Source organism: Tiliqua scincoides, chromosome 2 (genome assembly GCF_035046505.1).
Source record: "Tiliqua scincoides isolate rTilSci1 chromosome 2, rTilSci1.hap2, whole genome shotgun sequence".
NCBI lineage: Eukaryota > Metazoa > Chordata > Lepidosauria > Squamata > Scincidae > Tiliqua > Tiliqua scincoides.
The window spans coordinates 206512392-206528299 of NC_089822.1; the positions used below are offsets into that span (position 1 = coordinate 206512392).

At 42.4% G+C, this 15908-nt stretch overlaps 1 protein-coding gene across 5 annotated transcripts in view; it reads left to right on the top strand.

The window, feature by feature from the left end:
* The first annotated feature begins 1617 nt into the window (after window positions 1-1617).
* Window positions 1618-15908, top strand: part of DOCK3 (dedicator of cytokinesis 3) — a 282465-nt gene continuing 268174 nt past the window's right edge. For all 5 annotated transcript variants that reach the window (XM_066613546.1, XM_066613549.1, XM_066613547.1 and 2 more), the window contains exon 1: window positions 1618-1819. In XM_066613546.1, coding sequence (XP_066469643.1) covers window positions 1783-1819 — 37 coding nt within the window. In that variant the 5' untranslated portion in view covers window positions 1618-1782. The remainder of the gene's footprint in view (window positions 1820-15908) is intronic.

The window sequence follows — 15908 nt, forward strand, 5'->3', positions numbered from 1 at the left end:
CTGCAAAGACACTGGAAAGTTTGATAGGATTGAGCCCTTACTTCACTCTTCACATCAGTCAGGCAGTTTCACATTAATGGTTTTCAATGGCTATGCCAGATGTGGCAAAGACCGGTAGCATGCTTTAATTTCTCCCTACTGAATTCATCCCTTCCAGAATATTTTGCTGCTTGAGGCCCAGCCTGGAAATTGCTGAACGTGGCAGGAAACGTATCATTTTTCTTGCCGGGCTTTAAACAAATGGTGAACTGGTCGCAACCTACTATCATGCAATGGGACACTGCTACAAACTGAGTACAAATAACAACACAACACAGGGCCCAGTCCTATCCAACTTTCCAGCACTGGCAAAGCCACAGTGCAGTCCCAAGGTAAGGGAACAAATGTTCCCATAGCTTGAGGAGGTCTCTGTGACTGCCACCCCACCACAGGATGCAGCACACACCCCATTGGTGTAGCTACACCAGCACTGGAAAACTGGAGAGGGTTGGGTCCACAATCGATTGCCGTGAATCTCCCTCCAACCTTCACAAGCTGAGAATTCTGATACCAATATTATTATTATTATTATTATTAATAATAATAAATTTATTAATAATAATAATAAATTTATTAATAATAATAATAATAATAATAATAGTAATAATAAATTTATTAATAATAATAATAAGCAACCCTGCTTGGTTTAGCACACATTATACATAAATACATTATGACGTCCTCAGCTCCTGGGTGGGGCCCAACTAGTAATCAATGTCAAGTCCAGCGAAAGCAACTGGTAGCTGTGATTTGCAAGAAATAATAATAATAATAATAATAATAATAATAATAATAATAATAATACATTTCAATAAATAAAAATTAAATTTTAATAAAATAAAAATTTATAATAATATAAAAATAAAGATAATTAAAATAAGTAATATTAATAATAGTAGCAAAATTTCAATGAAATAAAAATTTATAATATAAACACGAAAATAATAAAATAAAAATAAATAATAAAATTTTAATAAAATAAAAATTATATTATAAACAAAAATAATAATTAATAAAATAATGTCACCAAATGAATGAATGTTATTGATTATTTAATTAACAATAAATTAATAGTATGAGCAAAGGAAATGAAAGGAAGTCCCAGCTGCAGTCCCCCCCCCCCCTTCGCTCCCTGGGCTGGAGGCGCGTTTCCTGCCAGAGTCTACGGACGGCCCACCGCCAGCGGACCTCAGAGGCGCCTTGAAGAAGCAGCAGCCTCCTCGGAGCCCTCGCGCCTCGGCACGCGCCGCAGCAGCATAACGGTTTCAACGGCCTCGCGCCGACAGCCAGAGGGAGCTTCCGCGCATGCGCCCGGTTGGTAGGTGGGTGGGCGCGCGAGTCCTTCAGCAGCAGCAGCGGCAGCGACGACAACAACAGCGGCGGCAAGGAGGTGGCGGCTGCTTTCTTCGGTCGCCGTGACGGGAGGAAGGGAGGCCGCCGAGAGCGGGGACGGAGGCGAGGGCCGGGGGAGGCTGGATTGAGCGAGGAGCCTCGGGAGCGCTCCTGCCCCCAGGCGCCGAAGCACCTGCCGTCCCCTCCAGGGAAGCCTCTTCGCCCCCTGCCCGGCCGTGGAAAGCGGCGAAGACGTCGCCGCCGCCACCGCCGCGCTGCCCGGGGGGCTGTGTGGAGCAGCGGCCCCGGGCTCGCCAGGAGAAGCCGCCTCCGCACGTCCATGAGCACCGCGGCTCCGGCGCTCCGCTCTGGCAGGGGGGTAGCGGCTGCAGGAGCAGCGGCGCGGGCGGCATGTGGACCCCCACGGAGGAGGAGAAATACGGCGTGGGTAGGTGCCGCGTCCGCCTCCCTTCCCCTGCGCGGGGTGGGGGCGGGGGCCGGAGACCCGCTGCGTCCTTCATCCTCAGCTAAATTCTAGTGCGGGGGCGGGGCGGCCTCTTCCCTGTTGCGCGCGGCCTCTCCTCTGCCCCGCGCTTCGGAGGTTCGTCCCGGCCGAGAGCCCACCTTGCTTCCCTGCCAGAAAATGGCGGTGGGGGGGTTGTTGCCTTTTGGAGCGGGCGGGGGAGGTCGGAGGGATGCGGGGGCTGCTACTGCTGGTACTGCTGGCTGGATGGCAACAGTAAACCTTGTGGCGTGTGCGACGCTGTTCGCCTCTCTGCTGCAGCCCAGACCCCCCCCTCCCCAACCTCCCCATTAGGCTCCTTCAGGCTGCAATCCTGTCCACACTTTCCTGGGAGTAAATCCCATTGGTTGTAATGGGACTTACTTCCGAGTAGACATGCATAGGATGTAGCCCTAAGGCTGCTGTCCTAGCCACACTTTCCTGGGAGCGAGCTGACTTCTGAGTAGACAGGCATAAGATTGGGCTCTCATTCTCCCAAGGCAGGCAGGAGAGAAGCAAGAGAGGGGAAGACCGTTGCTGCCTTTCCCGTTTCTGCCCTGGACGAAACAGGTTGTGCTCTATGGATATAGGCGGCATCGTGCTCTCTGCCTGGTTTGCCTTAGAAGGGATCTGGCTAGACGATCTCATCCAGTGCCTTAGAGCCTCTCTCTGGATTGGGATATCAAACCCTGTCAGGTATTTTCATTAATTGTGGGGTTTCGAAGCAGAAATAAACAGAAATTGAGTTTCATCCTTTTAACCTACTTATTGGTGTGTGTGTGGGGAGGTGCCTTTCCTCTCTATGTGTGGTCTGAGATGATCTTGTTGTGGTTGTTGAGAAGGCACTGGTGGCTGCATCAACATTAGGGGGCACCCGTAATGCACCTGCTCTGTCAGAATTCTTGTGGAAAGGGTAACCAAAACTCAGCTTGTTTAATGGTTGAGATGCATTACTCTTTAACCAGTGGTTCTCAAACTTTGATTACCAGGACCCACTTTTTAGTTTTTAGAATGAGAATCTGTCAGGACCCACTGGAAGCAATATCATGACTGAAAGTGTCATAATCAAGTAGGAAATTTTTTTAACAATCCTAGGCTACAATCCTACCCACACTTACCCAGGAGTTCCATTTATTATCATTGTTAAAAGCACTTCCGTAGTAGCCTGTTAAAAGTACAGGTCTGTAACATTTCCCCAGATGTACTCACATACCATGGCATCAAGTTTAATATACTAAAAATAAAATATTGAAATGAATGGGGACCCACCTGAAATTGGCTCACAACTGACCTAGTGGGTCCTGACTCACCATTTGAAAAACACTGTAACCCATTTCTACCCAGCCCAAAGATGTACACATTTGATCCCTGCTGCGTATATGCAATGTTAGGGCATAAATGACTTAAACAAACCACACAAAACTTCTATAGTGGACAGATAATGGAAATCCACAGTAGTTGTGGCTTATTTCATCAACAAACTCAAAAGCAAGCAACAAACTCATCAACATTTTATCATTTTGTAAAATTATGTCACAACCTGTTCTTTAGTTTACTTTTTGGAATTGTGTATTATGTTCTGAACTCTTTCCTGGTCTATCGTATCCATGTAACATATTAGGGCTTAAAAAACAAACCCAGTGGTTCTGTAATGTGGTGACTGTAAGAAGAAAACCACAATGATGTGATTGCATGCTATGGTACTTTTTCACAATCTTAATAGCGAATTGGCATTATGCTCTTTTCCATTATGTTTACATTTAATTTCTATATAGTCTAAAAATGATTAGATATATTCTGTATTGGTATATGTTAAAAAATTTGCTGTATGCTTATTTTTAGAGCACTGGTAACATTTTGTATTATGTAATAAGTGTCTTTTGCATGTAATTCAAGTGTTTATAGTAAAATAAACAGAAATCATGACAGCAAATTTTGCTATTAACACTTGAATTACATGCAGAAGACACATATTATATAATACAAAATGTTACCAATGCTCTAACAATCCAGGATCTAACAAAATGTTACCAGTGCTCTAACAATCCACATCTGAAGATGTGCAAGAATCTTAACTATATATAGCACTATGAGTTACACGATATAGCGATATGGAATTTAGTCCGCATTAATAACTCAATGAGAAAAGTAGTGCATAGCTAAAGGAAGTGCATGATTGAGCAATTTCTCTCATTAGTGGCCATGGTAGTTTTGCCTTTGCTCTGTAACATAAGGTGTTCAAGATCTGTACATCAGCTCTACAGTCAATCCCATAACAATTCATGAATTGGACCTCCCAACTGAGGGCACAATCCTAACCAGGTCTACTCAGAAGTAAGTTCTATTTTGTTCAGTAGGGCTTACTCTCAGGAAAGTATGGTTAGGTTTGCAGCCTGAGAATCTCATTTAATAAAATTATAGTTTTAAAAATTGGGTTTATTAAAAATATTTCCCAATAAATATAAAACATTAATCCTTGTGGGTGTGCATACAGTTTTCTCATGTTTGATGGCAGATGTTGAATATTGTTGAGATAGCAATTCTTTTTACTCTCTCATGTTGCAATGCAGTGTTTAAGGCTTCCCTGCTTACTTTTGAAGGGCTGAAATTCTCAATTTTTGCACTTTGTGTTTTTTAAATAATTTGAGCTTTGGCTCTTACTCTGCTAACAATCTGGTGGAGCACTCACATCTTTTTGTTTTCTAAATATCATAACATCTAAATATCCTTCATAGCCCTTCCCTTTTATAAATAGGATATGTGAAATATATGTTTTGAAAAAGTGTTTAATTTTGAAAAATAATTTTAAGAGAATTCGTATAATGTGCTATGAGTTCTGCTGAGCCATCAAGTTTCTGCCACTTCCTGCTTAAGCTATACAATATTAAAAGGTCAAAAAGGTTCAAGGAATGCAAAATCGAATTCAGCAAAATTGTCCTGGCCTTGTATTTGGCTACTACTGAACCAAAATCTTTATCTTTTCCTCAAAATAAAGTGAATTTTATGTTGTTGATGTCTGTTACAATCTCATGACATCTTTCAGTTTTATCAAGTAATTGTTAGTGATGGTTATTGACTTGAAAAGCCAAATGGAAATTGATTTGGTCTTGTGAACATACAGAACCTGTTTCTGAAACATAAAAGGTAACATTCACTACTTCCTTTTGCCCAGAACATGGCTTCTTCCTTTTGGACCAAGGAAACAGGATGCTACACAGAGATTGTGTGGGGAGAAATTTTACCCCCAATATAATTTCAGCTGTTAAGTGCTAACTACACAGTCAGCAAAATCATAGACTGCAGTTGTTGCTGGACAGTCGCTTAAAACAGGGAGTTGCACATGTGGCTACTCCCCAAGTGTTTAAAAAAAGAATCTGGTGTTCACATACAAAATTAGTATGGCAGGTAGAAGATACATTTTCAGCCCAATTCTATGCATGTTTACTCAGAAGTAAATATTAAGTTCAGTGAGAACTACTCCCAGGTAAGTGTGGATAGGAATGCAGCTTTAATTTGGTCTGGAGGAGGGTTTATACAAAGTGCTTTTGGTTAGCTATTGCAAAAGGAAGGAATAGTTAAACAGCACAGTAGATGGCACAGAGATGTTTGGCATTACTGAGGAGGGGGTTAGAAACATGAGGCAGATAAGCAGCATCAACAGGTTATGACATGGTATTCCTTCCCTCTCTTGCTAACCTGTATAGGTTGCATTGTCCTTATTCCTCCTGTTGATGTGCTGGAGTGAACATACTACTTGGGTATTTGTGTGTGGAATTCTCCTGGGGCAAAGAATCTGCAATAACAATTTTGAGAGAACACATAACAAAGTAGCTTGCCTTGAATGTTATGAGGGCAAAAGGCTGTTTGTGCAAAGTGCCCTTTCACCATAGTTCTATTGCCAGTGTTCATAAACTGCAGCCAGAGAAATCTAGCTCTATTTCACAGGTCATGTCATTTGAAACCTGGTCTCTTTTGTAGGGGCTTAAGTGCCAGAGTTGGTGTGCTGGGATTGACTACAGAGTGTAGTATTTAACCTGTGCTCTACTGTGGAAGAGTAGACAGGGAGAAGGGGTGATGGGAGATGGGATTTTCTGATGTTTTTTACCCTCCCCATTTGTTTCTGTAGGTTTTTGGTTTATGTGTCAGTTCTGATGGTGGAGGAGTGTTGCATCAGCATTTGTGGTGTATCTGGCATATCAAGCGGTTTTTGGATATGGTCACCACTGATTCTTCCCTGTTCTACCTGGGGCCGCAGCAGCCTTTCATGGCCTGTACAAGAGACGGCATGAAATAATGCCTATCAAATAGAGTTCTTGATATAATTCTGCACAGCTTCTTCTCACTGTCTTGCCCTGCTCAGGCTGCTACCTCACCGGGTTGTTGTGAAGGCACAAGAAGTATGAGGAAACGGGGCAGGTCAGGGCAGAGGGTGGATTGGGTCCTGGAGAGGGGCAGGTGGTGGATCTTCAGTCTCAAACTTTAGTGAGATCATGGCATGAAAATGTTGAAGACCATTGCTCTGTATAGGATTGTGCTGCCTGACAGCTTTCAGCTCACGTGTGAATTATTATGTCAGCACTTGCCAGAATGCAAGTCCTCTGACAGAAGCCTCCTGTGTTGTTTGTATGCAAAGTTTGTTTAATGTTTCCTATTTAACTGAAATACAGTTAATTGCTACAGCACTATAAGGGGCTCTTATATCTTTGAATATATGTACACAAGTGACTTGGGGATAGTAAATCTGAGGAAGAGACATTTAGGTTTAAATGGTCTTCATTGATTTTATTTATGACAAACAAATACAGTTTTTCAGTGATATAATATGACTTGGTTAAGAGTTTGTGTCTATACTGTTGTGTCTCTGATACTCCTTTGATTAAATTAAGAGTCTTCTTGTGTATTGTTTACATTTTTCTTGTAATGTTGCATCTGATGAAGTGGGCTGCAGTCAATGAAAACATATGCTGAAATAAAGTAGTTAGTCTTGAAGACACTCATGGGTAAGCAACCATGTCTTGGCTCCTGGTCAAGTCAGGCAAAGGGGACCATGCAGCTAGCCTTGCATTCCCAATCTGATGAAAGTGGAGCTCAACAAATGCTCCAGAAGTCAGCACCCCCCCCCCCAAAGAATAAAACAGATGCTTGAGCTGGTAAGGTCAATTTTTATTTGTTTTTAGACTTGCAAAGCCAGGTGGGTTCTGATAGTGATATGCTTGAAATATAAGAACTTACACTGAACTGGGCAGTGGGAAGGGTTGGGGGTGTTATTGCAGGCAGGCTACAGAGAAAATTCACTTGGTGAAACAGGGCTGGTTTCCCCTTATTTATTTGTTTTTCTTTATTTATAACCCCTGCTAACTGGTTAAGAGGCACTTTTTCAAGTGGGTGCTCCTCTTTTATTTAGCAGGGGGAGAGTAACTGGCCCACCTCACCCCAGCAGTGTCTTTTCTAGTAGCTGTCTGCTGGTGTTGCATCTTTTTAGATTGTGAGCCCTTTTGGGATAGGGAGCCATTAGATATTTGATTTTCTCTGTAAACCGCTTTGTGAACTTTTTGTTGAAAAGCGGTATATAAATACTGTTGTTGTTGTTGTTGTTGTTGATTTATAATTTTATTTTGCTTGATGAGGTCACTTCCAGCCATGACATCACTTCCAGTGGCTCCTGGACAGATTGTCATTCTAAAAAGTGGGTCCTAGTGTTAAAAGTTTTAGAATCACTCAAAACAGGCCAATGGGATATCCTGGGGGAGAGGGATGACACCCTAGTGACCAAAATTCTGGAAATCATAGCTTTTAGGAATAATACCATCATATTATATACCATTTGATGCAGAATTTCATCCATTGCTTGTGGGGAAATAGTCACTTCATTTATTTTCTGGCCATTATTATTCATTTCATGTCATGACTATTACTATCACTCAGTCTCACCTACCTCACAGGGTTGTTGTGAGGACAAAATAAGGGGGGAACCACGTTCACCACGCTGAGCTGCTTAGAGGAAGGGTGGTATAAAAATGTTATACCATTAATTATGTCATACGGGGTGACAAATTTATGGGCCTTGGGTGTCAAATGACCTAACTACACTACTGACAGGACTACTCAGCCTACCCGAGGGAAAGGGATGAAAGTCCCCTTTTCCCAAGGAGCTGCTGGTGCTGCCTGCTGAGCGCACAGGATGCATCGGTAGCCATTTTTGGCGCCATTGCAGCCTTGGGCGTCGGAGTGCAGGATTGGGCTGTATGGAAATTATAAATACTCTACTTCCTGAAGATAAGGCAAAATTGGTACAACATTGCCTAACATCTACATATTTTAAATGGGATAATACGAGGGTCGCCCAGAAAGTAATGCACCACATTTTTTTTCTCAGCCTACAGTAATGGTACGAATGCAAAACTTTAGATATACATTATTTGAATTTTCAGGAGTGCCCACACAAATTTTTGGTTTCTTCAGACAGATAGCGTAGCTGCAGCAGTGTTTCAAAATGGCGTCTGTAAGTGATGTACGTTACAAGCAGCGTGTCGTCATTGAATTTCTCACTGCGGAGAAAGAAACTGTTGGGAACATTCACAAACGTTTGTGTACAGTTTATGGAGAATCTGCAGTCAACAGAAGTACGGTTAGTCGCTGGGCACAGAGGGTGAGGCCATTAGAAGGCGGTTCGGCAGAGCTCCAAGATTTGCAGCGTTCGGGGTGGCCATCCACGGCTGTCACACCAGACAAGACACAGCTTGCTGATGTGCTCATTCGCGAGGACCGACGCATAACGACTAGGCAGTTGGCGCTGAAGCTGTCAATCAGCGAACATAAGAACAGTCCCACTGGATCAGGCCATAGGCCCATCTAGTCCAGCTTCCTGTATCTCACAGCGGCCCACCAAATGCCCCAGGGAGCACACCAGATAACAAGAGACCTCATCCTGGTGCCCTCCCTTGCATCTGGCATTCTGACATAACCCATTTCTAAAATCAGGAGGTTGCGCATACACATCATGGCTTGTACCCCATAATGGATTTTTCCTCCAGAAACTTGTCCAATCCCTTTTTAAAGGCGTCCAGGCTAGACGCCATCACCACATCCTGTGGCAAGGAGTTCCACAGACCAACCACACGCTGAGTAAAGAAATATTTTCTTTTGTATGTCCTAACCCGCCCAACACTCAATTTGAGTGGATGTCCCCTGGTTCTGGTGTTATGTGAGAGTGTAAAGAGCATCTCCCTATCCACTCTGTCCATCCCCTGCATAATTTTGTATGTCTCAATCATGTCCCCCCTCAGGCGTCTCTTTTTTAGACTGAAGAGGCCCAAACGCCCTAGCCTTTCCTCATAAGGAAGGTGCCCCAGCCCCGTAATCATCTTAGTCGCTCTCTTTTGCACCTTTTCCATTTCCACTATGTCTTTTTTGAGATGCGGCGACCAGAACTGGACACAATACTCCAGGTGTGGAGTATACAAAGGAAGTGTGGATGCAATCATCCGTGCTCTTGATTACTCAAAAGTGTGTGCACGATGGGTTCCGCGCTGTCTTACGGTGGACCACAAATCTCTCAGAAAAAACGTTTCTTCTGAGTTGCTGAAATGTTTTGAAGATGAGGGGGAAGCGTTCTTGTCCAGGATTGTGACAGGTGATGAAACCTGGGTTCACCATTTTGAGCCCGAAACGAAACGACAGTCGATGGAATGGCGTCATCCTCAATCTCCACAGAAGGAAAAAATTCAAAGCAACTGCTTCCTCCGGTAAGGTCATGATCACTGTGTTTTGGGACTGGGAGGGTGTCATACTCATGGATGTGATGCCAAGAGGCAGCACCATTAATTCTGAAGCTTATGTGAAGACATTAACCAAACTCAAGAAGTGCTTCCAGCGACTTTGGCGCCATAACAACCCAGGTGAATGTTTGATTCAACATGATAACGCTCGGCCTCACACAGGTTTGAGGACTTTGGAACACATCACTAAACAGGGTTGGACTGTGTTACCCCATCGACCCTACAGCCCTGACCTAGCTCCCTCAGACTTCCACTTGTTTGGGCCATTAAAGGATGCCATTCGCGGAAGACATTTTGAGGATGACGAAGAGGTGATTCGCACAGTGCAGAAATGGCTTCGTGACCAGAACAAGGAGTGGTACCGACAGGGCATACATGCCCTTGTGTCTCGCTGGAGGAAGGCCATAGAACTGGACGGAGATTATGTGGAAAAATAGGGAGTGTAGAAGAAACATCATTCTTTCTTGTGTGTAAGTTTCATTGTGTTCAATAAATAATTGTTGAAGAAAAAAAATGTGGTGCATTACTTTCTGGGCAACCCTCGTATATCTTTTGAATAAAAAGTAGGAGTTGCTATGGGCAGTCCAATTGTTGCAAATCTTTTTATGGAGTATTTTGAGAACGAAGCACCAGCAATTCTGCTTACAAACCTAAACTGTGGTTACGTAGTGTGGGTGATATTTTAGCAATATGGGAACACAATAATGCTTTACAACCATTTTTACAGTATTTAAATCAAATCCATCCATCTATAAAATTCACCTTAGAAATGGAAAATTGCCATATTTGGATATTTTAATATGCAAAAAGGAAGATGGCACATTGGGATTCAGTGTATATCGAAAAAAGACTCATACTGATAGATATTTAAATAACAAATCTAACCATCACCAATTTCAGAAGAAAGCCTTAATAAAAACTTTATAAACTAGAGCAGAATGCATATGTGATTATGAATTTTTACCTAAAGAAAAACAACATCTAAGCCAAGTGTTACAAGTTAACGGGTATAAAGTGAATGACATGAATAATGCTTTACGTTTAAGGAAAGAAAAAAAAATCAAATCAAATTATGGAACCAACTGCATGCGGGCCCAATCCTATCCAACATTCTGGCATAGCCACAATGCAGCCCCATGGTAAGGGAACACATGTTCCCATACCTTGAGAAGGCCCTAGGGAATGCCCCTCCACCACAGGATGCAGCGCACACCTCACTGGCGCAACTGCTCCAGCACTGGAAAATTGGATAGGATTGGGCCCTGTGCTTTGTTACCATATTTGCAAGGTATTACAGACAAAATTAGCAGAATCCTTAGTAAGGTAAATTTAAGAACTGTTTGCGTTCCTACTACTGAGATTGTTAATCTTTTAAAGGAGTCCTAAAGATCCAATACATCCATGGCTGAATCTTGGTATATATAGTATCCCATGTGAATGTGGAAAAATGTATGTGGGAACTACTAAAAGATCATTCGCTACCCAGATTAGAGCCCAATCCTATCCAACTTTCCAGCACTGGTGCAGCCGCATTTCAGCCTAAAGGTAAGGGAACAAATGTTCCCATACCTTGAGGAGACCTCTGTGACTGGCTCCCCACCACAGAGGGCAATTCACGCCATTGGCACAGCTGCACTAGCCTTGGAAAATTGGATAGGATTGGGCCCTTAAAAAACATCAGAGAAATGTAAGGTTGGAGCAGATAGATAACAGCCCAATCTATCCAAATTTCCAGCACCGGTGCAACTGCACTGCAGCCCCAGGGTAAGAGAACAAATGTTCCCATACCTTAAGGAGGCCTCTGTGACTGCATCCTCAACACAGGAAGCAGTGCATACCCCATAGGCACAGCAGCACCGGCACTGGAAAATTGGATAGGATTGGGCCCTAAGTCAGCCATAGCAAAACACATGGAAAAAACAGTACATAATGTGAAGTTTGACTTCATAGTTCTATTGAGAAATGTATCACATTTTTCCAGATAATGCCACTAGAGGCAGTTGAGATATTTAAGCCCAAAGATACTGTGAATAAAAAGGAAGAAGCCTTATCTCTGAACTGTATTTGAATGCCAGTTTTGGAGCGCTCTGGATCAGGTCTGCTACCCAAAAGATAAAGTCTCATGTCATCAAAGAAACTGATAATTGTACTATCTTTTAATATGTTCAGAAATATTTAGTAATCTTGATAGTAAGAACTAACTTATCAACTTATAAACTTATGTCAACTTATAACTTAACTTATAAACTGTCACTTTAAGTGTTTCTTACAGTTACATTAGGATGAAGTCCCATGTGAATTATATGCCTCTATTTAACTCAATTGAGCTTGGGAAGACCTTTGCTGTTAAACAGAGAAGTTGACACACCTTGGAATGGTGGAGTTTTGCCTTTGGATGCCTGATGATGTCTACAGTGATTATAGGATGAAACATTGCTTTTAATTCATCAAACAAAACTAGTTGTTTTTGAATTTTATACCCAGAGATTTTAACTATGAGAGAATATAGCCATTATTTTTAAAACAAACAAAGGAAATTTGTTTCCTATAATAAAAACAAAGGAAATTTGAGGTACTGCAGAAGCTGAATTAGGTACCATATTTTTTTAATATAATTCATGCTAACCTGGATGTAAGGGAGGTTTCTAAGCTAGAAGTCAGCTCACATCCCTGATTGGAGAGTACCCTGTGCTGCTACTATTCCCCTTTCTTCTTTTGCCCATTTTTATTTTAGAAATGTTTTGTTAAGGAAGGCAGTGTGGTGCATATTTGAGTGAAGGCCTTCTACTGTTGCATTTCCCTTTCTTTTTTAGCTGTGTGAGGTACTTGTGCTTATACTATCTTGTGCTGCTGTAGAGATTCTTCTATATCTGAAGTTTGCCTATATCCGTGGTTTTACTTAACTCTGGGTGGATTCCAGAATGAAACCCCTGCAAATATGAGGGCACTCCTGTAGTGCTGCACAGACCCTAGACAATGGATGGGATCCCAGGTAACCTAGTAATTCTTCACTGAACATACCTAATTTTGACCTTATACGAATATAGTTGCAACAAGATGGTGATATAAACTGCTATAATGTGACAGGGCTCTTGTAATATAATATCACAGTATCCTGGTACAAGAGGACTTCGTAGCAATATCAATTGGTCTATCACAGTCTTTGATAAGCTAGTGTTGTGTTTTTAGATGGCATTGTATACTGAGAAGCATTCAAACATCTGAATTTTTACCAACAGTCTGAAATGTTATAGCTGAACAAAAGATAAATCTTTGGGGTTGCCACTCTGGGCAGGACTAGACCAGTTGATTTAGCTCTGGGCAGGACTAGACCATCCATGAGGCCAGCAGATGTGGTTTGCATCAGTGGCAAATTGCAAGGGGTCCATGGGGGTAGCAAATTTTAGGTGCCTTTCACCCTGAGTCTGATGCCACCATTTTCCTCCCACCTGCCGCTAACACAAGCTGCAGTAATCAGCTTCCCACTTGATCGAGTGAATGTGGGCAGTCTGGTAGAGGAGGCAGTCCACTCCCTCATGAATGAATTGAGACCAGTAAGTAAACTGTTTTTAAAAAAATGTTTATTAAAAGGCTGCAAATTCAAAGCAGTGGAGGAAAAATGCAAGGGAAAGAAACATCGCACTGATCAACTAGCAAAAGGAGAAAAGGTTTGGCAAGGATGTTAAATATAAGCAGCAAATAAAGTAAAAACCCTGATGCTACTACCTAGGTAGCTTACTTATTAATGCTGTCCCAGAATCCTGGTTCTAACACTCCACTCTTGCAACAAGATGAGTGGTCAAGCATTTGAGAAGCATCAGATGCTTCTGATGTTGGTCCTAGGCAAATGTGCAGTGTGTGTGACCTCACTTTATAGAGCTTGAGGGCATGAACCTTTACTTTTGGGATTGATTGTGAATGGGAGGATCACGTGGTTTGTTTTTTAAAAAAAATTTCTTGTTCCTAGAAATGACATGAGCTTCATAGTTCAATGAATTGTTTTAAAGCCAAGTTCTTGGTTTTCTGTTCATTTAGTGAAGAGCATCAACTCAAAGAATAATGGCTACTACACCTTGATGACTCAGCAGTCTTTTCAAGATTATGAGGCATCATAGCTGTCTCTTGGGTGCTAGAAAGATCCAAAACAAGTGCAAAATAAGCTAGCAGGGAAATCTGGGATTTTTACCACACTTTTCTATTGAATTAATTTCTCCTACTCAATCCATCATTTTTAATGTTTAACACCACCTTCAAATAGTTGCTTATCTTCAACAGTGAACTAATTCCTGGTGTTCACTGTTTCTATGGTTTAATTAGACATTCAGTTTGACTAAAGATTGTTTCCCATATTTTCCTTAAATATTCCACTGTCTGTGGCCTTATTTCATTTTTAGGCAAAGAAACTGTGTACACTGCTATAAGCTAGTAACTGTAATTGTCTGACCGATATATGATTCCAAAAGAACATAATTTAACAGAAAAGTGAATCTTGACTCAACTGGGTATCTAACATAGTGTTAACTATTCTTATAACCATTTTCCAATCGTGAACAGCCCTCCATTATATCACTGTTTGGGAATATAATCATCTCTTTCCTCATAACATCATCAGTGCCTCCCAGGAATCTTTTCCAGTTATTAATCAGTGACCATTTAACCTATATCAGACCACATTTTTAACAAAACAAACCAAAAAAAAAACCTCTTGTGCTGCCTTGTAGTTATTGGAAAAGGGAACTGTGTGGATGGGATTGGGCTGTGGGACTTGTAATGTTGTAAACTCAAGATCAGTTCTTGTCCCATACAAAGTCAATTAATATTTTTTTACTTGCTTCTCAATAGGCTTTCTGGTCACCTATGGGTCACCTCAGATCAATGCCAGCTATTTTGCTGGCATGTCCAAGATGAGGAACATAGGGTGGGTCCAGGCAAGGAAAGTGGGATAGGATCTGGTGTGTGTAACTGCTGCTGAGATCCTCCCCCCCCCCCCATTTGGCCTACAACCCGCCCCACTCCAGTGCAGCCTGAGTGGGCCATTGGCGCATGTGAGGAGCCACTAGCTGTTTCTGCTGGTGGCTTCTTTATGCTTGGCAGCAGCATGCATATGTTACACACAGTTACACATGGTGCAGTTTACAATGGTGGATAGGAGTGAACCTTAAGACTGCGATCCTGTATACATTTTCTTGGCAGTGAGTTCCATTGAACACAATGGTTTTTACTTCTGAGTAAATACACATAGGATTGTACTGTAAGAATTACTAATAATGATATATGCTGGAGGTTTCCAGAGTTGATAGCTGTCTTTGAAGGTATAATGTCTAACTGTTGTATTGGGGGTGTGTGTGTAATAATAATAATTTTGATATTACATGATGTCTATGAATTTAGTTCCATACATAGAATGATATGTCCCATCTCTCCAGTATGGGACATGCCTAGTATGAAGTGTTAACAGTTTCTTCTGAGAAACGTAGTTGAAAAATGTCTCATATTATTGAACTGAAACTCAAAGATTTATCTTGAAATTGAGCATTTGACTTAATAGATCAGACAGCAAAAACAAAAAGTGTCATAGCTGTGTACAACAGTTGTTTGAAGAGATAGGAGGGAGAGGGTTCTTTACCAGTGTAATGCTTCATCACTAGAGCTCCCTCACAACCTAGCTCCAAATGTATATCTCTAGCTAGCTAACTCTAGTTTTCTCTTTCTGTCGTTTGTCTGTTAATTAGGAGGAGCTTGCCTAAAGGAAGGGGTTGCAACTTAGCTTCTGGGCTGCACCGGTTTTGTGTGTACTTACGGAATGTAGATTAGAGAAGGGTGAGCTCCTGGGAAAGATGAGTTTTTCAGGAATGTGGACAATGGGTGCTTCTCAAATAGGTGATTAACAGCCAAATCCTGAGCTCCCATGGCGTGCAGCTTCGGTGGCCCCACAAATGGCTTCCACCGGATCCTGCGCGACATGGGCTACCGTGAGTGGCACATCAGAAGAAGGGGCTTTCGTCCCCTTCTCCCAGGTGAGGGAAGTAGCCCCGCAATGCTACTTCCGCAATGGTAAAGGTGTTTGTGTAGGGCGCTGAGCCCCACATGAACACGCAGAATCTAGTGGAGCAGAGCTCCACTGGTCTTGCCTCCCACCCGCCCACTCCCTGTCATGCCTCCTCTCCGCCCTCCACCTGCCTCCTCCTCCCCAGAATGCCTCCTCCCCGCTCCCCTCCCCGTCCCCACTCACCTTGCTGTGGCTCGGTGGTCTATGC